At 50.9% G+C, this 24,890-nt stretch overlaps 1 protein-coding gene across 2 annotated transcripts; it reads right to left on the bottom strand.

The window, feature by feature from the left end:
* Positions 1 to 1,114: 1,114 nt before the first annotated feature.
* On the bottom strand, positions 1,115 to 9,143 carry LOC121060387 (G-protein coupled receptor 183-like). 2 transcript variants are annotated; one of them, XM_040538139.1, is made up of 2 exons: positions 8,906 to 9,143; positions 1,115 to 7,948 (listed from the first exon to the last, which is right to left on the bottom strand). In XM_040538139.1, exon 2 carries the CDS (start codon positions 7,926 to 7,928, stop codon positions 6,870 to 6,872), a length of 1,059 nt encoding a protein of 352 aa, XP_040394073.1. In that variant the 5' UTR covers positions 7,929 to 7,948; positions 8,906 to 9,143; the 3' UTR covers positions 1,115 to 6,869. The 2 variants fall into 2 exon arrangements, with proteins under 2 accessions (XP_040394073.1, XP_040394066.1); XM_040538132.1 differs by lacking the exon at positions 8,906 to 9,143 and adding an exon at positions 8,776 to 8,892.
* Positions 9,144 to 24,890: the final 15,747 nt, after the last annotated feature.

The raw sequence follows: 24,890 nt of genomic DNA, 5'->3' as shown, positions 1-24,890 counted from the left end.
CGATAAGGTCAGAACTGAAATGATTTGAATGACTTCTACGTATAATTCAGACAAACTTCTGTAACGATGGATGTGTGCTCAGTCTCCTCTGTGCCGGTTTCATTTTTTTGAGCTGGCTACATGCTATCTTAAAGGGAAAATATAAAAAGCTATCTTTTCTATATAGTTCTAGTTTTCTACTTTCAAAGACGTGGGCGACCCTGCATTTGCTGAATCCTCACTCTCTCGAGCAACTTACTGTTGATCACAGATGAGAATACTAATCTTAAGAGTGATTCAGAGCAACACGGGAGTTGACAGGACATTATGCCAAAGTAATACAATACTGATTTTGAAGCTTAAATTCATAATTAAACGTACTTGACTAGACTCTCAGACGTGCTCGGTATGAGCAGCTTAGGAGTTTTAGGAGGTGGGCTGGAGAGAGGTGAACACCTCCGTAAAACGAGGCGGGAGTGGTACTGGATTCTAAACTGCAACTCCGTGAAACCCATCTATCTGTGCATCTCAAGCATTTAATATGTGTTGGAGTATATGTACTTTTGTTTGTATATTGTGTGTATGTATGTCTATTTATGTATGCACAGGCACATTTAACACATGCATTTGTTTAGGAAAAAGATATAGGTCATCAGAAGCATAAGAAAGGCCATAGCAGTTGAAATGGGAATGAGGTGAAAGAATAGAGGACAGAGAAGAGCGTTCAGAAAATCCGAATTAACATGTGAGTGCCAAATACAGGTCTCTGCAGTCTTACTTGGCCTGGAAAATATAACGGGAAACTACAGGACAAGATTTATAGAGAGGGAGATACCTTTCTTATTTTTGTAATTGACTGATAAAACTGAAAAAAGTCCTTCAGGCATCCAAGTGCTTATACAGAAATGACATCAAATTTATTCATCTTTACATACATGACATTCTCCTGTAATTACGTCAAAGTCATTTACCTATGTTTCAGTATTTTCCAGTGGGGGAATTAAGAAGTTTTTTGGAGTTACTGTGTGTTTTCCAGGGCTTTAATCAACCTGCCTCAGGGTGGGGCTTGCTGCTGTGATCACATTTTTTAGGCAGGGTTTGTTTTTTAAGTGAAAAAATTTGTTTTTGTGAAGCTGAGTGGCACTTTTTGTGTGTAGCCTAGGCACATTTCTCTACCCAGATAGCTAGAAACTAGATGCCTTAGGAAGGTCGAATGTAAGAATACCTTCTAAGAAACCTACAATAATTTGTATAGGGAAATCCATTAAATATTTTTAAACGAATACATGTTTTAATTTTGAAACATACAGATTCTTCCTCCACAAATATTTTTTGTAAGTAGCAATAAAGGCCTCAGAAGTGAAATTTTGTCTGTAGGAAATTTAGGTCCATCTAGCCCCCAGGATAAGTTAAACAGGACACGTGCCCTTTCAGACATTGCATTTCTTCCTTGGAACTTTAAAATATGTAAAGAGGCATCCAGGACATGGTGGTGGATATTCTCCAAGTGTAAAGCCTTTCCTACCCTTACCTATGCAGAGGGTATCCACATGTCACGGTTGTGTGGAAAGCCCCTTTTTGCTGAGCAATTCACAAAATATGGTCAAACACGAGGAGTGAAATTCAGGTCTTGGTGATGTTGGTTGAAAACTCCCCTCGATATCTGTGAGAACAGTTTTTGCTCAAAATACTTCCAGGGTTGTGATTTCCAAAGAGAAAAAAAAAAATTAGAAGTGGTAAAAGGAGGGGTCTCTGATGCAGCTGAGCAGAGTTCCTGTTTCATACAAGAATGTAGAAAAAGCTTCGTGCATTAGAGCTGGAGAAGAACTCGATTTCCACTTGATTGTGAAACTTTCGTGGACCATTTCTGTGAGCGTGAGGAGTGTGCTCCTTCCAGCTTACACAGTGCTGTGTCCAGCACGACTTTAAACATCTCATTCCTTTTTTATGTGTGACACAAACGTATGTATAGGCAGCGAGAGAATGCAAAACACTTTTCTATGGAGAGAATTTTAAGTCCATAGGAAATTCGGACTGATTTTAGTAAAGCCAAGATGTGGTGTTTTGAAGTAACAGCAGCTGCTTTTCTGCTTTCTCTGACAGGCTAGGAATGTTATCTTTTGAGACAACATCGGAATAATTTACTGGGGACTTTCCTAGATGGTTGTGATACTTTGAAATACACCCACAGAGAGCTTTGTATTTGTGGAAATCTGCCTGATAAGCTGCCAGGTTCTCAAGCCTTAACTTTTTGCTAAGATGCAGAATGATTGGGCTCTGCACCTAACTAACACATTTTCCTGTCCCAAAACGAGTGTTAAAGATCACATACTACTTACATCATGAGCGAGTGGACCGTCGGGGTTGGTCCATGTACCTCCCCGTCCTATCGATAGCACCTGCCCTTGCCCTTGTGAACGCGTGCTGAAGAGGTCTCGTTACTTTTGTCTGAAACTGAAAACCAAGCAAGCAAAATATACAGCAGGGTACTGGACACACGGCAAAAATTTTGGCTCTTCTGCATATGAGTATGAGTTTATGCATATATACGTGTGGGTGGGTGTATCTATGTATATGTATATATACAGAGAGTGAGAGAGAACGTTTATTTACCACTTTGACTAATTTAACTGGAGCTAAGCGTTTGTTCAAGAAAATCAAAAGTCTGTGTGCAAGGTTTCCCAGCTCGTTCAACACGTACATTTGGAGTATGTATGCAGTTGCAAGGGCATCCAGATTTGAAAGCACTCAGAACCACAACTGGGCTGTTGTAGGGGAACTGCATCTGTTTGAAGGTAAATAAATGCACAGTATTCATTTGAACTACTTCTTGCTTCGATACGAGTGTGTTTAATTTCTTGTATGTGTTCTTCCAGAAGAAAAGACCTAAATGAGGTTAGCTTTCTTTAACTGGGCAGCCACAGAAATAAGCACTTTATATGAATGAGTATAAATACTATTTTACTAGGAGGGTCACATGAACACGCAAACGCTGTATGTGTTTGTATGCACACGTAGATGCCTGTTTTATTATACATGTAAATGTGCTTATTCAAAGCATACAGTGTTTGGTTTGACTTTCAGTAGGATTACATTCCTCCCGTACTACAAAAGGATGCTCGGGCCGTAGGAAGTACACACAACTTTTCACTGAAATTCAAAGAGGTTCTGCGCTACCAAGAGCTTCCAGTGCAAGTGCAGGACACGAAGCAGACGGTGGTGACCTGGAGAATGGGTGCAGCTGGTGGCAGTCTCCACAAGGTGGCCGTCCAGCCACTGGCATTTGCAAAGGAGACTTTCCAAGAGGAAACTGGAAGTTAGCCAGGCTTGCGCATGTTTGCAGGAGGATGTAGCCAAGCCTGAACAGCAGCATTGGAGAAAGCAGGAATATATCTGCTTCAAAAGTGGGTGAAGAATTCAAGGATCGTGGCTGAACTGAAAGCAGGATTTGGCCTTCTTTAACAGAGATAAGTAGAGACCGTAAATGGCATCTCAGATCAGCGAAGAAGAGGTGGAGCTGAGAGGAAGGAGAGAGCTCAGATAACATGAGCAGATCGGCAATGAGTTTAGAAGCACAGAAAATGGAGTGCATAGGGGAGGAAGAAGAGACCTGCTGAGACAAGGGGCGGAGGGACGTCACAGCACACCGAGGTCGGTTTGGAAAGAATCCACAGAGATTCTGCATGAAAAATGCAAATACACGATATTGCGGCTAATCCTGTACCGAAAACCCACTCCTGTTTCTTTTCAGGGATGTCTGATAGGGGAGACCTTCCACTTTATTTGTTCACTTTTGCATGAGGTGCTGCAGATAACCAGGAAAGAAAACTGCAAGCGATCCCAGATGCTCGGTGGTGAAGCAAACCCTGGTGTCACCGCAGCAGGTGACGAGGCAGATGGTGGTGGCTTACAAAGCACGTCTGGTCATGCTGACCCCAGTCCTGATGACCCCAGTCCGTGCGGGGCACCTCGCCCCCTGCAGGGAGACCTGCGCCAGGAAGGGCACGGCTGCAGCACGCTGCCCTCCTGCCGAAACAGAAGGGAGAGAGGTGGATGGAGAGCTCGTGCCGACTGGAAGCGTGGAGCTGGGAACCACCACTAAGGGAAAAGGCAGAGCTCCACCTGGTAAATCCCCATCAGGAGGTACAGCTTTGCAGGCAGGCCTTTCCTATGTGCTTTGTGCACGCCGTTTAATTGCCTGAGCTAATCGCCCTTTTGCAGAAATCGGGAGAAGACTGAAATGTGCTGCCTTAGAGGATTTTGACTCACAAGGGGTTTTGAACTGCAAGGGTCACAGCGCGGGTTTGCTAAGGGAATTTCATTTTGCATCACGTAGGTCTGTAATCTGCACGGCTGTACGCAGATACGCTAGTGCCATGCGACTGCAAAAAAAATAAGCGTGCTCACTGCCTTGGGATAGAACCAGCAATTTTCCCATCTCTCTTCAGGTCAAAAGTGTGCAGCCTAGGCTGGATCGAGACGGCGCAAAAGTAACTCTCTGCTTGGAAAACCATCAGTGATGCTGATGAAGGCAGCACAGCTGCCTTAGCCTTCGCAACCACCATATTTATTATATTAAGCAGACTCTTGCATGGCTTGAGAAGAGCAGTGGCAGCTCCAGGTGACTTCAAAATATTAATATAGAAATATTAATCTTGCCAGCCCCGGATAAGGTCTCGGCTCTCCCTCTTTTGGCGAGCCCCAGCGTTGCAGAGGATGCGCTGCCGGGGCGCGGCCGTGGTGTCCCCGTCCCTGCAGAGACAACAGCTCCTTGTCTGCCAGCTGCGGTTGCCGCTCCCCAGATGTTATCTCGCCCCTGCATGGGTGTCTGCTCGCGTTCCTCTGCAGGAATCCCACATCTGATGGCAGCAGCGCAGCGGTGATTTCAGATGCGTTTGCACCGAGGAGAATGTCAGGAAGGGAGCAACAGCAGCGGCGGTGCAGTTACCGATAGGGGCTGATAAGAGGAGGGATGAGAAATGTTCTCATCGAGGTCGCTCACAAGGCGGAGCGAGCCGCAGGAAACATGCACGGCTCCAGGGGCCAGCTGCCGTGCAGTTGCATGATTGAAGCAAGCATTTTGCGAGTAGTTCAGCTCGGGCGATGAATGAAGTGTAGAGAATGTACGTTGCGCCCATTTCTCTTCAATGAACGTATGGTTTTAGTGAAATGCCCCATTTTCACACTCCTACACCAGCAGCTGGGGAACACGCACGGGCGGGCGAGCTGGTTCAGGCGACACGGGATCCCTAAAACAACTCTCCCTTCAGCAGACTGCTCTGGCCTGCTCTGCACAAGCCCTTCCCTCCCCGTCCCTTGTGTGTCCTCCTGCTGTCCCCAGGTGGGTGTCCTCAAAAGTCCGTCCAGAGGAGCAAGGCCACTGCGCTCACACAGCACCACTCCTCGGTGACAGGGGACGATGTTAGGTGGTGACGGCCACCAGCTGCAGACAGGGAGGTTCAAGCACCACAAGTGTTTCCATCCAGAGGGGGTGCAGCACAAGAACCCATCACCTTGGTGCGGGAGCCTCCTCCTTGGAGGAGCTTGGTCCAAGTTGGACCAAGCCGTGGCCACTGACCTCATGCTAGTGGTGGTCCTGCTTCAAGCGGGCTGTTGGACTGGTGACCCTTACCGGGCTCCTTTACAGTGTTCAGACCATTGATATTCCTAAATTATTGCATGCCGGCTCTTCCTCGTCCATTGTGGCATGCCTTACAGGACACAGGCTCCCTTCAGGCCAGCACTGCAGTTCCACCTGCTTTGAGTAGGGCCCAGGCAACCTGGAAGGTCCCGCTGGAGACACTTTCCAACCTCAGTTACTTTATGCATCCCTCTCAGCCAGCCTGCGGGGTGCTGCAGGTACCCGTACCGGAGGTAAAGCCATTGTCATCCAAAAGCTGATTCATGTGCACTTGAACAGTAAAGGGCTGCACATGACTCTGTCGTTGACCTTCTAGCAACAAAGAAACATTATTACCTTCAAGAACGATTTAGATTAATCAAAAGTGCCAGTTCATGAAAGTTAAGCAAAATAAAGCCGGTTTTCCTCCTTTTCAAGTCTACGTGCGCATCTCCTTCCCTTCCAGCCTCCGGCACAAGGCAGGCGCCCCAGGCACCGTGATGTCCTGCACACGCAGGTTTCACTTGTGCCAGGCCTCGCAGCCCAGCCACTTCAGAGAGGATCCGAGGAGCTCCTGGCTCGTGATGACTTCTCCTTGCCGCAGAGGTGTCGACGGGAGCCAGACTCCATGGGCCTCCTCCGCTCACTCTGCAGATGGTCACACATGAGCCGCCAGCAGCACTAGGACAAGCCTGGGTGCTGGCTCGCACCCCAGGCCCCCCCGGTTCAAGAGAAGGCCCCATGAGGCCACCTCCAGGCCCCTTTCCCCCGCTCACATCAGGTAGCGGGGAGGACGGGGGTGAAGGTTTCCTGGAGAGCGCTGCGAGGGACCCTGCACCTCCTCCCCGGGGCCGTGGAGGGGAGCAGGCCCCTACTGGCTCGCTGCCTGCTCCATGCAATGTGCAGGCTGGGGGACAGCAGCGAGCCCCTCAGGGCTTCTTCCTGAAGCACATCCACCACAAAGGGACGCAGAAAAGCAGGGACGGGCACATTACCCGCAGCCACCGGCCCCGCAGTGGGTGCGGGACACGTGTGGGAGGGTGGCTCTGGGAAACCCCCAGGGCCTCCACCAAGCCCTTGTGGGCGCTGCATGCTCTGGGGCTGAGGTGAGGACGGGCCCTTCTACTCCAGGACAGCGGCTTCAGGTGGTGTTGGTGGCCCCGTGCCCCACAGAGCAGAAGTATGGCCGGTGGGGCTCTGCCAGAGCGGGTCCTGCTGTGGGGCATGGTCCCTATGCTGCCGGCCGGAGAGAAAAGGAGGGGTTGTGCCACTAGACGGAGCTGGAGCCCTGGGGCTGGCTGTTGCTGTTGCTCTCGGAGGGGGTCTTGACAGTGGAGGAGGTGGCCATGGAGCCACTGTTCCTGAAGATGCGGAGCAGCCTCCGCTTGTAGCCCCGGAAGGCGAAGAAGTAGATGATGGGGTCAATGCAGCAGTTGAGGTTCATGAAGGCCACGGTGACTTGCAGGGACATCTTGAAGGCTTGCTGCTCGCGGCAGGATGGCTGGTAGAGGATCTTCCTGACCATGAACTGGACAATGTTGAGATGGTAGGGGCTGAAGCAGAGCAGGACAGCCAGCAGCACCACCAGGATGACGGTGAAGGCCCGGCGGTGGTGCCCGTTCTTCACTGTCAGCGGGTTCTCCTTGGCGGTCTGGCAGAGCTTGAGGTTGATCTGCACGTAGCACACCAAGATGATGCCCACGGGCAGGAAGAAGCCGAGCACGCAGGCCGCCAGCAGCAGGTAGGGCAGCTTAGGGATCTCCTCGAAGTTGAAGTACTCCATGCACGTCAGCTTCTCCCCCATCCTCCGCGTCATGGGCCGCAGGAGCAGCGGCGCCGTCTGCAGGAACACCAAGAACCAGATGAGGACGCAGATGGCCCTGGCACGGCTCATCCTCCGGATCCTGCCGGGGTGCCTGGTGCGCACCACAGCGATGTAGCGGTCCACGCTCACACAGGTCATGAAGTAGATGCCCACGTAGGTGTTCATGTAGAAAATGAAGGCGGTGGCCCGGCAGAACCAGTCCCCAAAGGGCCAGTTAAACTCCAGGACGTAGTAGGCGATCCTGCCCGGCAGCGCCAGCGTGAAGAGGGCGTCGGACAGGGCCAGGTTGACCAGGTAGAGGTCGGTGGAGTTGAGCTTCTTCTTCCTGCGCTGGAAGGTGATGCAGAGGGCCAGGATGTTCCCGCAGGCGCCGAACACCAGCAGGGCAGTGTAGAAGAGGGAGAAGGTGACTTTGGCCGAGAAGTGGTGGTTGTGCACGTTGCAGCCGCTCTGGTTGACGGAGGTGAGGTTGGCAGGGGGGAACGCAGCCTCCACAGCAGCCATTTCCAGCCAGTTCCCCTCCCCTGGGATGAGAAGAGAGGTGAAACCCGCAGCCCGGCGACAGCGGGACTGGCACCCCCAGGGCTGGCCCTTACCAGGAAGCCAAGGGCCCGTCCCCTCCCGCTCCCTGCCGCCCCCCCGGCAGCGCTCAGCCCCAGTCATTTGGAAAAACGCATCTCTGGTGATTTCGGTGCGAGCGGCGAAACAAAGGCTGTGACTCATTGTCTTCTTTCTGCTTCTTGTCACCAGCTCCTCTTATTTTTTTTTTTTTATTTTTTTTTTTTTTGCACATCCAAGCAATACCAGAAAGGATGTGGAGGGAGGGGGGAGGAGAGGGGGAGATATAATTGCGTGTCACACAAACAAGGTCCCAAACTCATCTCGTGGCAGTGGTATAATTTATTCATCACTGCGGGGGTAATGGGGACATTCAATGAAAAAACGCCCAGACAGAGGCGGGGCTGGGGCAGGAGGGGGTCTGGAGGGCAGAAACAAAAATAAAAAAAAATAAAGACAGGAAAAATCCCAGCTTTCCCTGTGCTGGTGATGCCTCCTGCCTCTTCAAAGAGGGGAGTGGGACGCATCCCACTACCAAATCTGTGTGCTCTGCTCCTCGATGTGCTTTGGGACGTGGGTTCTGTGCCTGCCCTGTCCCATCCAGCACCCTCCATCCATCCCATCATCCCATCCACCCCCATCCCATCCATCCCCATCCCGTCTATCCCATCCCATCCTCATCCTCATCCTGTCCATCCCCATCCCATCCATCCCATCCTGTCCATCCCTGTCCTGTCCATCCCCATCCTGTCCATCTGTCCATCCCTATCCATCCTGGGCAGCCACCCCTCACCGCACGCTGTGGCTGTGGGTTTGTGTCCCGCTGCTGTTCCCCGCTCTGCGGTCCCGCAGCCCCCGGCAGCTGAGGTGCACACGGACGCACCGACACAGGCGCTCTGACAGGCGCACGGACACACACCCACCTTGCGGTTGCCTTCCTTTTCCTCCTCCTCTTCTCCTTTCTCCTCCTCCTCCTCCTCCTCCTCCTCCTCCTCCTCCTCCTCCTCCTCCTCCTCTTCTTCCTCCTCTTCCTCCCACCCCAGCGCAGGACCCTCCAGCACCGTGCTCCCGGCTGTGTGTCTGAGTGCCTCTCAGTATTGGCTCACGTTATAAAAGCACCGGGAGGTTCGGGCTTTTTTTTTTTTTTTTTCTCTCTTAGGTTTAGTAAAAACGTGTGCTCTCGCTGGGCTTTTTTTTTTTTTCTTTTTCTTTTCTCGGTGTGTGAGAGGCATTTGTCAGCCACGGGGTTATTCTCAGTAGTGGCAGCGCCGGGGAAGACAAATGACTGTACCTGCACAGCAATCACTCCTCACATCTCAGCCGACTTTGGGTTTTACTCTGAAAATTTCTACGAGAATGCAAAATGCACTAGATTAAAGACAACAGCTCCGACCCTGTTTCACGCATCGCCCTGGGGCTCAGCCCCCTGCCAGGGCAGCCTGATGGGGTTGCTTCACTTTTTCCCAAAAGTCCAGGAAAACACTTGGTGCAGCTTATCACACCCACACAGAGCCCACATGTGCCATTAAATCTCCGTCCGAGGAGGGATGGAGAGCCCGGTGGGCACTGCTCCGTGAGGTGCAGACCATTCTCCGGGGAGTCGGACAGTTTGCCCTCCTTGGAAGCCCATCTTCACATGTAGGCTGCCGGGAGCTGCTGGGGGCAGCCAGCCCGTCCCGCAGCAGGGCTGAGTACTTTCCTCGAGCTTTTGGCACTTCCCAAAACGTTCGCAGAAGCGCGGCCTGCCCCACAGCTGGCAGGACGGCCTTCCCCACGGCCTCTGTTTCCTGGAGGCCGCTGGGGGCTTTCAGATCCCAGGAGGATTTCAGACTCTGCTCGGTGGTTGGGGTTTTTTTCTTTTTGGTGGTGATGATCTCGCTTGTTTTCTTTTTTTATTTTTTTTCTCCTTCCAAAAACTCCCAGTAAGCTAGGAAATTCCCAGCAGGGGACCTTTAGGGCAGTACTGGAAAACACTGAGGCTAAGAAATGTCAAGGTTAAGATTACAGTTAAGCTAAACTTAAATTTCCCTTTATGCTAGTAAAGCTCAACCAATTCTTTAATTGCATAATATTTATAATCGTTTACAGCATAATGGCATTAAACTCAGCACTAATCTGTGTACTCATGTGCAGTGAGTCATTTGTACAGAAATTACACAGTGAATGATATTGGCATGAACTTCTACAACTTAAAGACTAATAATGAAATTTTGCTCACAATCATCTGTTCATGGAGAGACTTCTATTGCTCAGGGGTTTATATTGCCTGAGGGGAGAGGTCTGCTGATGGGACAATAGCTGCTGAGTAAATTACAGAAAATATTCCTTCGTGATGGGGATTTTCTATGTGCACAGCTGTCAATAGTTAAGCCACCCAAAGTTGTGCAGGGCTCAGATGTTCCTGAGCTGCTCCGTCAAGATGGTGCCCGGAGGACATGACATTGCACGGGGTTATCCCTGCGGAAGGCCTGATCCTGAGCACACACCTGAGAGTGGGTTCAGGACCGTCCTTCACCTCACACTTTGCCAAAATGAGGTGAAGGCTCGGGCGCCCACCGCTCACAGCCAGGTGGTGGTCACTTCAGCACGGAGGGTGGGCGAGGGGTTGCCTTATCCCAGAGGCTCCTGGCCTTCCTCCCTCCCTCCCTGGTGCTCGTGGCAGGAGGGTTTCACAGGGAAAACCCAAAAGCATCACCCCCAGGTCCTTTCGTGTCCTGTCCCATCACCATGGGCACGGGAAGGCACCACAGTGCCAGGGAGGGCCACGTAGAGGGGCTCTGAGGGTCTCAACCCTGAGTAGAGGCCAAGGTGCCTCTGTGGGGCTGGGGAGACCAGAGGAGGGATGAGCCCCATGAGGCAGCGCCAGCCTCAGCGGGAGGCGAAGGAGCCCACAGATCCGGGTGTCAGCCGCACCTGGGAACAGCTTGGAAATAAGGAGGGGGGGAAGCAAAGCGCTCTCTGCCCGATTTAATTTTATTTTTATTTTTGCAAGGCAGAAGAAAGGAAGTGGGTTCTTCTTCTGTGCAAAACACGCTCCTGCCTTGCGTGCAGCAGGTGCTGCGCTACGGGCGTGCAACCCAGCTCCACCCGTTGCACGGTCCCGCCGCACTGCAGCCACGGCTCCTTTCGGGCCAGGACCCTCCCTGGGTTCAGGTCTTCTGCTGCACCCATGTTGGCACCAGGCCGCCTCTCCTCAGGGGGCTCCTGCTCCGTCCTGGTCGCATCTTTTCTGCTGCGGCCTGTGTTTTCACAGCACCTTAGAGAAACTGCTCCCCCATCCCTCTTCTTTACTCCATGCCCTTCCAGCCCATTTCTGTCCCCACCCAAAAACAAAGACCTACAAACCCTCCCCACCCTTTCCTGCGAAGCCCTGGATGTCACTCCCTGCCACCAGCTGGCCCAGGTATTTCCAGGACTCCCTGCAGCCCCCTTTGGTTTCTGGAGGCCTTTTCTCGCAAGCTTTGCCTTGCCCAGCAGAAGACCCCACCTGTGGCTCCTCTGGGGCTGGTCCTTCAGGCCAGCATTATGCCTGCCACTGTCCTTCAGCCCCTAGGAGCCGGTCTGCTCCTTCCCCTCAAATTTGGCTCTGTCAGTCAGTGACTTCTTACACCAGAGCCACCGTGCTGGCCTACGAAGAGGCACCATTATCTGGACAGGCCACGTCCCGGTGCCCTGCTGCCACAGGCCCTGCAATGGTCGCCTTTCCCTCCCATCCTGCAGGCCGATGGGTCTCGCTCCCCCAGGCCCACGGTCCACAGGATCGGTGGGGAAAGCTTGCGAAGGGTCTCCAGGGGCCTTGAACGTGCTGGCACCAGGGTTGCTCCAAGCAAGGTCTCCAGACCCAAATCTGGGCTGCTGCCCAAGCCCCAGTGGGGTGCCTCAGGTCCAGAGGTGATCTGGAGCTGGGCGCCGTGACGCGGAGGAGGCAGCATCCCCTCTGCGCCAGGGGCGGCAGGAAGCTTCTGCGCTTTCTTTCCATTGCCTCATCGCCTCTCCTGGCTTCCTCCCCACTTTGGCTTCAGCTGCTGTTTCTGTCTTCAGGTGCAAAACATTTTCAGGAAGCTTCGGGTTCAGACGCAAAATCTCCGATCCAGGTGCTTTCGGTTTCAACACGACAGGCAGGGATTTTCCACAGCTCGGTCCTCTGATGTTCACCTGCTGGGGGAGCAGAACCAAAATTAGGAGGACAACTGGCTTCAGTGCCAGCTTGCCTTGCCCATTGATAGCAGCAGCTATGGGGAGGGAGGGGGGATGATGTCTGGGAGGCTTCAACTCAAGATGATGGAAACTGCAGAAAGAGCAAAATCTGTGCTGAGATTCTTGCCAGTTGGTGACCAAAATCTCAAGAAAGTAATTACCGGAGTTTTGGAGCACTTGAAACTTAATCTGGCCCTAAATCTACATTGGGAAAAACATTGAGTAATGATACAGTTGAACTGTGTTTCTGAGTGGAATGCCCTGGTTCGGTCTGGAGGTGATGTCTCAGGAGACAGGGGCTTGCTCTGACCTTGGCTGCGAAGATCCACGCAGCTCTGAGGACCTCATGGTCAGGACCAAGGGGCAAGCATGGATCTCGGTGGGCTGCAGGGCCTGCGGGGCTTCCAGGTGGCAATGGTCTGGGCCACCCAGCTGCAGGGGGATGCTGCAGGAGCTGGGGCAGTGCCTGGCCATGCAGGGCTGGGCACCCTGGCAGGAGAAATACCAGGGAAATTCGCGTTACAAGGCGACTTCCTCTGCTGAGTGCGAACATCACCGGTGCCCCGCCACCCTGCCGCCGAGAAGCTCCATTTTGATTCTGCAGGAATGAGATGAAAGTTGTCTGAGTATCTGATTTCTGTGGTTAAAAACAATGTTTAAACACTTGTTAAAAAAAAAAAAAAAGGCAATCAGAAGGCAGGTTTGGAGAACAGAGGTCCTATTTTTATCTGTTTTTTCTTACCGCGGGGCTGCACACACTGCGTACGCCCGCAGGCTTGTAACGTGCAGCCGCGGCCCGGGCAGGAGCAGTGGGTATGCAAGAGGTGCTGAGCTGAGTGTTTGTGGCATCAGAGGTGCTAAAAAGGCATCTCGATTCAGCCCGGGTCACCGCGAGCTTGTGCTACAGTTTATTCCGACGGGACGCCTCGTTTTGTAACTCGCGTGGTACAGCCCTCTCCTTGTTTGCAAGACGCCAAATGCAACCTTAACGTGGCTTCGTCGTGGTGCTGCTGCTCTCTGTGCCCCTGAAGACAGGGGCACCATGCTCGGCTCTTCCCAGAGCAGGCAGTGACACGCTGGTGGCCGCCTCCTCATACACCCACCGCCCCATCAAGGCGTGATCCCTCGGGGGCCAGCACCTCTCTGCAGGGCATTATTGTTTTCATCTACGAAAACAGAATGTTTCTCATGAATTTTACTGTCAGAAATTGCTAATCTGTTGTTAGGTGGAATTTTCCAGCAGCATTCGCCCTGAGGCAGTGTTTCCACAACAGCTCCAACCCAAACAGTACCTGCTGGGCAAAAGCTGTGCAGAACTGAAAGACGTCACGTAACAGAAAGTGCTGGGGAGATGTAACTTCACAGAGAGCTGCCAGCCCAGCCTCCTGCCCTGCTCCAAGCCAGAGGCTGCTCCTGCACGTGCACACAATGCTCCCGTGCATCTGTGTCCAGCCCTGGGCTCCCCGGTACAGGAGAGGACTGGAGCTACTGGAGGGAGTCCGGCAAAGGGCCGTGAGGGTGATGAAGGGACTGGGGCACGGGGAAAGGCTGAGACAGTTCAGCCTGCAGAAGAAGAGGCTCAGGGGGCTTCTTATTAATGATTTTTTATTAATTATGCTAACTGATATTAATTATTAACAATAATAATTTTTAATTATTAACACCTAAAGGGATGCTGCAGAGAGAATAGAGCCAGGCTCTTTGTGGTGGTGCCCGGTGCCAGGACAAGAGGCAGTGAGCACAAACTGGCACCCAGGAGGCTCCCTCTGAGCACCAGGCAGCACTTCTGTGCTGTGCAGGTGTCGGAGCACTGGCACAGGTTGCCCTGAGGGGTTGTGGGGTCTCCTCCTTGGAGATCTTCAAAAGCCGCCTGGACATGGCCATGGGCAGCCTGCGCTGGGTGGCCCTGCTGGAGCAGGGCTTGGACCAGATGGCCTCCAGAGGTGCCTTCCAGCCTCAGCCGTCCTGTGATTCTGAGATCTCCAAGTAGCAGAAGATTTCACAAAGAGTTGGGAAACTGGACAAAGAGAAGAAACACTTTGGGAGCTGAACAATAAGTAGAGAGCAACATCTCCGGGTGTGTCCTCAGCTTTGCTTTGCAGTTTCCCCATGGAGGACCGTGTTCATGCAAGTAACATTTTGTTCAAGGCTGCAAGATAAATTAGTTGTTACTTCTCATGGGCTACAAGGGTTTTTGCAGTGTTGTCTCCCTTACCTGCACTACTGCATAACCTCAGAAAGGCTGAAGGTCACTGGGGGTAGGGAAGGGAGATATTCTGGCACTCTTCAGTTGCATGGAGAAATGATGTGACGGTCTCAGAGTCCTACCCCAATAAAATGATAGCAAACCCTGTGTGGGCCTTGCATTTCTCTGCAGCTCACTTTCCTGACTGGGCTTTAGACCTGAAGACCACGTCAGGTGGGCGATGTGCTTCATTGAACCTCCAGCACAACTTCTGTCCCTTCCTTTTAGTAAGGGCTGTCTCATGGCTCTGCACATCAGCTCAAGAAAATGCCCCATCTAAACTACAGCGATTTAAAATTTGTACATTTCATCAAACTGATTTTTGGTGATGCTTTAAATGTCTGGATTATATCCAGATTTATCCATACCCATATATCCATAAGGATTTATTTTCCAGTTGGCAAATTTTTCTTTTTAGGGCTTTCTTGAAAGACCAGACAGATAGATCTTAAACCCTACCACCTTAAAGGACCACAGTTTTCTGGGCTTGTTGGCTAAATATTTTTTCAATACATTTGTTGCATGCCTCTGCTTCTTGATGCTTGTCTCCTGACTCCAACCTGTGGCTGGTCTCCTCTCTGTGCTCCCAGGAGTGTGGTTACCAAATTTTTTCTTCCTAGTGGAAATTTTGCTTCCTGGAGTTTCACTTACAACTGGCATATTCAAGCCAAGGGCTTGCTCGAAGCCCCTTCCCTCTGTTGAGGCTTCGCACAGGTGGGAATGCCAGAAACCTCGGTGCTGTGGCTTGCAGGGGTGGGGATGTGCCTCCCACTGCACCCACCCTCGCATCCGCACCTCTGTCACGAGATACTGAAGGAGATACCAAACTATTTGCACCTCGCAGGTAGGGATCTGACTTCTCTACCAGTCAGGGTTTTACGGTTCAGCACCACGCAGCCGGAAGCCTCGAAGAGGGACCTTGCCCAAGAGCCACGCTGGAAATTTTCAGAGGTTCTTAAAATCATGAATTTGCTTTCATGATTGTTATTCAGTGAATATTTTGTCTGTGACAAAGTACCGTGTGGCTTAGCATGTTGTGGAAGTTAGCTTCTTTTTTTTTTTTCTTTCTTCTTTTTTGGCTTGGCTGCCTGCCAGCGTTAGTTGTCTGCAGCAACCAATGCAGCCGTGAGCTGTTAAAATGCGTAATTTTGAAACATTCGGTCGGAGGAGAGCGTTTTGTTCTCCACAGCCCCGATCAAAGCCCGACCTTGGGGCTGTTTAAAATCACGATCGCTTTGAAAGAGCGTTCAAATGCAAGGAACATGTCCCTGTCCTCAAACAGCTACCGTGCCTGCGCTTTTATAGCGTCCCACCAGTTCTTCGGTGCAATCCCCTGCAGTGCCCAGCCCTTGTCATGCAGCATCCTCGAGGATTTTGCTCTCTTGTCCCTGGACACATCTGGTGGCAGGCTCACCCTACGTGTGTGCGTGCCTCGGGTCTGCTGAGCCACGGTGGGGTTGCTCTGACGGTTGGCGTCAGGGTGAGTCACGGCTTATCTGACAGAAAGTGGGAATAACGCTGAGTGTTTTTAAAAGGACAAGAAATGGAGGGTGGTATTTTATTTTATTTTTTTCTACAGCTGAGGGAAATTTGAGGGAGACAGTAGTTTCCCATCTCTCCACCATGATAGTCACCAGATTGCTTCAGTTGGCCTTGACCATTGATTACTAAACATAGAATTTCACATGAAGTTACCTCTTTGCCATGGCCTTGTTACTTACTATATTACCCTTTTTTAAAAACAAAAAAAAAATACATTCAATCAGGCTGTGACAATAAAGTCATCATCCTAATCTGATTTAAGCACCAGCTCCTAAGAAGGGTAAAATTAGTATTTACTAGAAGTGAAGACTGTGTCATTTCAACAGCGAGGCTTGCTCTTCAGAAGGTGCAGATAAGGATGCGCACTGTCTCCCCACCCACACTGGGTTTACATATTAATAGCCTGGCCATGGCTGTCAGACTGAACGTCTCTCTGAAAAAGCTGTTTTTGTACTCATCTCCTTCTCGTAACAGGGAGCAAAAGATCTGGGTCCTCCGGGACACCCTGGCCACTGCCACCAGGGCGGGGTGCCTGTGGGTCCCACCACCCTCCCCAAGAGCTGGGCAGACCCTGTGGACCCCTAGGGCTGCAAATATGTCCCCAGCTCCTGTGACCTTGCCATGTTTCACCATTTTGTAGCCACGTTTCACTGCAGGGCTCCGTGCATGTGATCAAGGACCAACATCAGACCCGCAGAGATGGGTGGGTGTTCATAGGGTGGCTACACGCTGCTGGGTCCAACTCCTGTGACAAAAATGTTCCTAATTTCATGGGTTTTATTTTGCACAGAATTGTTCTCAACTTTTCATTTTGCACAACTGATCTATGAATCAAAAACCCTAAACACTCTTTTTTCTGGTGCAATGCATGTTGACAGTGGGGTTAGCATTTGTAACTGGGTGTAAGCTGGGATAGTGATGGGGTTGATGGTGATTTTATGTTCAGAAACACATTTTATTCTTGATTGAGATGCGAACATCTTCTTCTTAATCTAGGTACAGAGTGTCTGGGGGTGGATTCCACATTGCTGACTGGGTCTAGAAGCTTGTGTGCACTCAGACAAGGCTGTTGTGAAAGGAGAAAGTCTTTGAAAAGCTACTAAGCTGAACAAGGAAAGGGTACTTCCACTGGGATGACCCAGTTGTTCATCAGAAGTCAGTCTGAGGTAAAAGAGAGGTACCGCACTGAGGTCCCTCAGCAAGGTCCACTGAGCAAACAGTACCAAGGTTTAAATCAAGAAATGAACATCCCCAAGCAGAGACCACGCTTGCTGTCACGCCCATGTGCAACGCGCAGCAGGGACTGACCCCCCACAAATCCCCTTTTCAGCCCCGATTCAGCCTTCCCGACCGAGCTGCATCCCGAGCGTGCACCTCCTCACCCGCTTAAACCAAAGGACCTCGTACAAGGCCCGCGGCAGCGCTCGCCCTGTGTAGGCAAGGAGGGATGAGGAGTTAGTGGGGAAAAAAGAAGGGAAGAAAAGCAATCCTTGCAAGGAGAAAAACAGCCGTCCCACGCCACCTGTGGGCCTGAGACCAGCTGGCATGGCCCTGCTCCATGAAGACCGAGCGTGGTGGAGGCCAGCTCAGGCTCTTCTCCGCGCAGCATCTATCAGCCCTGGGACATCGAGGTGTTGGGGATCTGGCCTGGGCAGCGGGAGGGCTCCCTGCACTGGGGAGATGGTGGGACAGGGGCACACGGGGCTGGCTCCATGCCCCAGGATGCCCAGAAAGGGGATGGGCTGATGAGGCGGAGAACATCAGCCCCTGTTGGCTGAGGACTGGTTCTGCCCTTGGGTCTGGTCTTGTGCGAGAGGGCCAGCAGGGTGCTGGAAGGAAGCAGGAAGAAGAGCAGGAGAAGGAGGAGACATCCTCCTCTTCCTCCTCTTCCTCTTCCTGAACCTGTCTGGAGCATGGAGAGGGCACAGAGGGAGATGGGGGTGCTGGATCCCAAGACACATATTCTCCAAAATCAGGGATGCTGAAGAAACGGTGATTTATAGCGAGGAGTTAGGAAAAAGGAAAGAGAGCAAAAATATTTCCTAATCCTCAAATGCTATTTTTAGGATTCCTAGAGGTTCAATCTGCAGTTTTCCATGATCCCTGGAAAGCAGGCGTACTTTCCCATGAACACAAGAAACGTCATCTCGGGATTAAGCAGAAACTGTGAGTACAGGATTAAACTCCACTTAGTGAAAGAATTACGTTTTTTTTTTTAATGGGAAACACGGGAACATCTATGCCCCAAACCTCCACCCCAAAGGACAAGCACCCTGTGCCTGCTCACCGGCGCTTGGATGCCCACCTCGCTGCAACATCTCTTCTCTTCACTCTACCAGAGGTGCTGGCGACCCACAATTTCACTAGTTTTGGGGGTGTCAGGCTGGGAGAGGAGCAGCCCGGTGGGCAGAGCAGCTTTCCTGGTGCCACTAGAGGTCACCGTCTCAACGAATTACCCGGCTGGGATGCACGGCAAGAGCGGGAGCCACCGCAGATGCAGCCTGCACAAATCTCCTGCCTTTGAAACAGCTCCGGGAAAGGTTCCCGGGGTTGAAATTGCTGCTTAATGCAAGCGAGGGGGGAAAACTCAGAGGTCTGTGCTCTGAGAGCAACGACTTCTTGACTCGCTTTGTGTAGATCTTGATGTGCCATCTCGTCATTTGTATAATAATTAAATGTGGTGATAAAATCTCAGTCTACCTACCTGGATAGAGATTTTAAAAGCAGTCAGGCAGAAAATGCTTTTTTTTTTTTTTTTGAGCTTCTGAAACCCAAGGCAGCTTTTGGAAGACACGGGACCCTTCTGTCCCATCCTATGCTGAATTTTTCAGCAAGCTGAAGGTGCCACGGGCACCTTCGCACCCTCACCTCCACCCGGCAGCAAGGTGAGGACACAAACGAGGTCTCAGCTTGCGAATCACCACACTGAAAGCCCCTCGCTGCTTCTCAGCCTCTGCCCCTCCTCATGCACGAGTTAAAGACCTACGAGAGCTGCTAAACTTGCCCGAGGGAACCAGCCACAATCAGGAGGTAGTTTGTCTTCCCCCTAGGGCTTCCCCAACCTCCTCCGTTTGATGCTTTCACTTGCCCTCAAGTTCAGGCCTCAGCCTCTTTGGGGATGGAGGGCTCTCATTTGCATGCCTCAAATGTTTTTGGGTAGGGTGAAATTCAAAAGTAAGTCCTTACCGTGGTTTTAGCCAGGTTTCGCTTTGAATATCTGGGTTACCTCAAAGCAAAACTGAGAAAAAGCCCTGGGCTAACTCTCATGATCTCAAGCCTTGGACTGTCACGCGTCTTCACTTATTGCTAGAGCGAAATTATTCACAGCCCTTTCACCAAGCTATCGCTCCCATTAGAAACCAGATGAAACGCCCTCGATCTCAGTGGTGAAACTGAGAGCAGGATTTGTTTTTAGTGGCTAGCTCCTTATTTAGCTGGCGGAAATGCAGGCGGCGATCACCGCCGACATCGAGCAAACCCACTCTCGCTTTCCACTCCAGCACCTCCCGCAGCCCTCGCCACGCCGCTTTTCGGGGAGGAGGCAGATGTAGCACCCCGTGTAAGGCCGGGGGGTTTGGGGGGGGTCCTTGTGCTGCAGACCCCTGACTGGTTTCCAGCCGTTCTCATCTGCTGGGACCTGCAGGAGGAGGAGGAGGAGGAAGAAGTCTGGGGCCACGCAGCACGAGGAGATGCATCCAGGAGAGGACACCGCTCTACAGGGACACTGATGCCCCCCATGCCCAACCCACCGCTCTTCCAGGGTCCAGAGGGCTCTTCCATGTCCCCAGAGCATCGCCCTCATGAGCTCTGCAGGCACATCTGAAGGACCTGGGTCTGTACAGGCGGCCGCAGGCACTTCCCCAGCTGCCTGGCACCTCATTAGCTGTAGGGGCAGGTAGAAGGGCAGTGACTGCTGCTCTAAGGGCATCTGGTCAAGGTTTAAGGGCATCTTGCCCTTTCCAAGGCAAGAAGGGATCAGAAGAAAGGGAGGCGGTGATGGGAACCGAGTCTGGCCAGTCACGCTGATTTAGGAACATGTGAGAATGTGGGAATGTTTATTCCAGCGGGGTTGTCTGATGGAGGACTTCTAAGCCGGGAGGCAATGACCAGAAACAGACCTCCCAGCCACACTAATTGGTGGGCTAATGAGCTACAGGCGCCACTTCCAGGGAGGATGAACCTTGCAGCTGGTAAGATTGTCAGCTGGGGGACCTGGACAGGGAGGGTGAAAAATAAACTGCAGAGCCTTGCAAATCCATGGAGGTGTGAGGGAGGAAGGAGGAGCAAGAGGAACAAGGCGGGGGGGTGCAGGTAAAAAAGGGCATAAAAGGGCTGGTTGCATGTAAAACAAGGCTGGTTGGTGTGCTTGTCTGGCTGAGCCCTGCGCCTGATCACCACAGTCTGTCCTATCTTCTTATAATATTCTCCCATTAAATCTTTATTTAACTCTCTACTTGTATGTGTACTTGTGGACACAGAGAGCGTGACACTCGTCACTCTTTACCTCACTGAACGTTAGTCATCAAGGGAGTGAACATCGCTTCCTGGTAGGTAAAAAGGCACCGGTGCAGGTGGATTTATCGTCGGGGATAGTCCTCGTTACACAGGCGTGGGCACGGGCAGAAGGCAGGGGGAAAGGTGCCGAGAGGAGGAAGCCCATGCAGCACCTGAAAGCCCAAGACTCACAACCAGAGAAAATACTGATGACTTTCCCCTTGGCAGGTGGGGAACATGAAGCAGAGAGAGATGAAGGTCCGGAGCCAGAGCCTGTCCGTGTGTCCCTCTTGTCCAGCTGGGTGTGAACACAGCAGTCCCTCTTGCTCCTCAGGGCACTCACGTGTGCCCTTGCAATCCAGTGTAGGGCTGGTTCCCACTGGTTCCCACCACCCCAAGTGCGGGTGCCCCCTGCCCCACATGGGGCTGCAGGAGCTGGGAGGAGCGTTATTCCCCTCCCTGCACTTGTGGGGAGATCTCCTACAGCGGCTGTGGAGAACCAATAGGAAAACCTTGATAATAAACGCTGCGAACCACAGGACTGAAGTTATCAAAAGTCAGTGCAGCTTTACGGCATTTCATGCCAATTTAATAAAATCTGCTTTCCATCTACCTCTGGAGGCACGTGACCAGCGTGATTGAAAGCAGGCCAGGAGAAGCCCGAATGAAAAACCCACTGCAGGTATAGGACAAACTCCAGTACGGGGACGTAGGTGCTGATTAGAGACCATAAACACCTGAAGTGAAATAATGGGGCGAGCCGAGGCGATGGAAAGCGCGTTGCTCTTAGGAACCATACGAGAAGGTGAATTGCAAGCTGATACAAGGCTGCTTCCGACACCAGATGGCTACGGCAGGGCTTTTCCACATGCTGCTTGGCACACAGTGAGGTCTGGGGAGCAATTATAAAGCCAATGTTCATGCAACACAAGGGTCTTGGTGCATTTCAGCTCTGCATCACTTCTGGCTGCTCTGTTAACAACCAGTGTGGCAAGATCAAAGCCATGAAAAGACAAAAAGACAGCACAGGTTCTCGTCCTTGTTATTCTGGCATTAATGGCAATCTGGAATACACATTTCCATCCGGAAAATAGGTACTTTCAAGAAACTTTGAGATGAAAAAATAATTAAAGAAAATAGGTATGGTGAGATGATTTTGGACATCCAAGGGAAAAATTAGTTCCCATAAAGCTTTACCCATTACATGGATACCCAAGCAAACCCAAGAAATACAAGCAATCAGATACATATTCTTATTTAATTTGGTGATTAAATGTTTGGGCTTTACTGATATTACCAGTTGCATGTTGGAAAGGAGCTGCTGGTTAGATACATTACAGCCTCAGGTGACTTTTGATAAGAGTAAACACCTTAATCAATTGCAAAAATAAATCATCGGAAAGAAACACAAGCTCCTCCTAGAAATCCTCCAACCACCCTAAATTATTTTACTTGCAGAGATGTAAATGGCTTCAGCATTCAGGGCTTCTGTACCTACATTACCCAGGAAAATGAAATAGATGACATTTTGATAGACTGCTTTGAAATACAGAAGTACAGTATGATTGTTTCTTGAACGAAACCATTATATTTGTACAGTGAACCTTGATCTCTGGATTCACCCACCTACACTTTGTGTCTGCAAAGCAGGTGTCTTCATGTGAGAAACGAATTTAAACTGTAGTATTGTCTATGGAGACCCGAACAGGGGAGCTGGGACCTTCCAGAGTTTGGGCTGGAGAAAAAAGTAGGGAAAAGTGAATCAGAAACCAATATTGGTTACAGTCTGGTAGCCTGGTCAGTGAATTTAAAAAGAGTGCAGCTCTGTTTCCTGTTATTTCTGAGATTTGGGACATAATCCTGCTCTGATTTAAGTCAATGGGAGTTTTGCTATTGACTTCAGAGGAACCAGAATCAGGCACTTTGTCTGCTTCAGACCCGACTGTTTTATTTGGAAATATAACTTTTTAAAACACACACTTTTCTCTTAAAATGCTACAAAGTAGAGCAAGTAATTACATTAGGCTATACTTGAAACTCCAGAGAATTAATACAAAGGCCGCTTGGCTCTTGCCAACTCTCACTATTACAGTTTTACTAGCACCATATGCAGCACTACCTTACCTGCTTGTTTCACTTAGTGAACTCATTGGGGGCTTTCGTTATTTTTATTTTTTTTTAAGGAGCTTGCAATATACACAAACAAAAGCTCCAGGGAGCGGGGACCAGCTCGGTGGCCCATATGGTGTCCGTATCAAAGAACTCGGAGATGGAGCAGGTCTGTTTGCTCAGCAACCCCGTCCTTTTTGCAAATGTGTGAGAGTTGGCTTGGAAAAAGTTCTCTTTTGGGTGGTTTGTGTGGCTTGCTGTCAGGCAAGAACCCGTGAAGTGAGATTTACCGTGCTATTTGGAGCACACCAGTGGCCCCAAAGGCAGGGAGCTGGGAGGCTGGGACAGGACTGGCTGTGTCAGCCCTGGGGCTAGGGGAAGGCTGGGGACACTTGTCTGAGGAAAGGGTTCATGCAGAGGGGAGTTTTTGCTGGAAAAAGCAAATCCTGTGATTCTTGTGCCACTAATCCTGAGGAAGAAGAATGGAATGCAAATTTAGCACCAGCTGCAAATCATACGAAGAAGACTTCACATAAAAAACAAGGTAGGGATTATCCTCCAACAGACAGCTTTGCCAGGGCAGAGTAGAAGTTCCTGCACGTAGCCTGGCTCACTCTGACAGCCAGGAAGTACAGGTGAGGTCTGAAGAAAAAAAGGATGAGGGATTTGTCACCAGGAGGCTTGAAAATGAGGTGAAGCCTCGCATGCACCACACCACACGGCAGCATGGAGGCAGTCACAGCCATGACAGCCCACTTGCCCCTGGAATTTTTGTTTCATCCAAGTGAAAATGCCTTGTGGTCAAGCCAATGATGAATTTGCCTCTGGCTGAGGGCAGGCCAGGAGCTCTTCTAGCCCTAAGGACTGTCAGCCATGATTTGGGCACTGAGGGGTGTCTGGGAGTCCTGTGGGTGTCAGGAGGAAGCAGTGTGAGCTGGAGCAGGGATTTAGGGAAGAAAGGGATGGAAAAGGAAGGGAAAGGTGGTAAACTCGAGGGAGGTGCAAGTTGTTCCTCAGAAATGGGTTTGGTGTTTTACTAGTGTGTGGATAACTTCTGCCCACTAAAAAAAAAAAAAAGATGCACCTTGCTGAAGAGCTCCATCATTGGAATCGAACCAAGTTCAGGCTGTCACAAAACTAGGTTTTGTTGTGAGAAGATGGCTTGTATTGGCTACTCCCGGAGTCAGAGAGGAAAACCAAATAGCTTGCCATGAAAGGATAAAGGTTTGAAATTGAAGGTACAGCGTTCAGCCTCATGTAGATTCTCCTGTGCCTTTGTCCACAACAAGTATATAGGTTTGGGGGGTTTACTGCTCTTACACTACCTTGAGATGTTCAATTCACAGCTTGAGCTGTGACCATTACAAGGCCCAGCCATGTGGAAGTCAGACACTGGTGGCTTTAGGACACAGACTGGAGAAGGGTGACAGGTTTTGTTGCGGACTCGTCTCTGAACCCTAGCATAACCCAACACACAAACGTGAGCAGGAGCTAGACCGGGACCAGCCCTCAGGATTGAGGAGCGGGCAGAGCTGCACTCCCTCAGAGGGGATGAACTGGCAGGTGTTTTGGGACCTGCTTCTCCCTTACTCTGGGCAAAGGAGCACAGGATCACAGACATGCTGGTGGGACAGGAGTGCTGGAGGTCACCTAGTCCAACCTGCACTCCAGTCACCCTTTGGGCTCCTCTTCACCACACAAAGCAAGGCCGGCTCCTCTCTCACATTGCACCAGGCCCCAGGCCATGGTGGCAGCCCTCAGCTGGACCCCTCCAGTTCTCCTCATCCCCCTTGAACTGGGGTCCCAAAAGAGCATACTGTACTCCAGCTGTGGACATGCCAGTGCCAGGGAAGGGAAAAGTACATGGTGAAAGTACACAGTGCCAGCTCTTTGAGCCTCAGCCTCATCTTGCAGGCCCATGCACGGTGCTCACCACCATGCCACCACCCACATCCCCACCGCTGGCTGTCAAAGCAGGTCTAAATGTCTGATATAAGCTAGGAGAAGCAGGGCAGCTTCAGTTACAGCTGAAGCTAGGGTGTCAAAGCACCACAGCGCTCTCTCCTAAGGATGTGCATACAATTAGCTGTACTTGCTCAGTAAGTTCGAGCAGCGCCCGACTTACGTTCTCTTGTTCCTCGAGTTCATGTTACAGCCTAAGACGTACCAAAACACAGTTTTATATGCTAATTTCCTTACAGTAAAATCCTTACTATATGTCGTTCATCGATATCAAGCAGTGTATATGCAAGAAAAGGCTAATATTATGTATATATTACCAATTTTATGGGTTCAAGAATTACAATGTGCTTGCTTTATTT

This window comes from Cygnus olor, chromosome 1, assembly GCF_009769625.2.
Source record: "Cygnus olor isolate bCygOlo1 chromosome 1, bCygOlo1.pri.v2, whole genome shotgun sequence".
NCBI classification, from domain to species: domain Eukaryota; kingdom Metazoa; phylum Chordata; class Aves; order Anseriformes; family Anatidae; genus Cygnus; species Cygnus olor.
The sequence above is the reverse complement of the archived record's forward strand: the minus strand, read 5'-3'. Positions and strand labels throughout refer to the sequence as shown.

Excerpts from the sequence above, each read along its gene's own strand:
- LOC121060387 (XM_040538139.1), bottom strand. The coding sequence starts at position 7,928 with ATGGCTGCTGTGGAGGCTGCGTTCCCCCCTGCCAACCTCACCTCCGTC.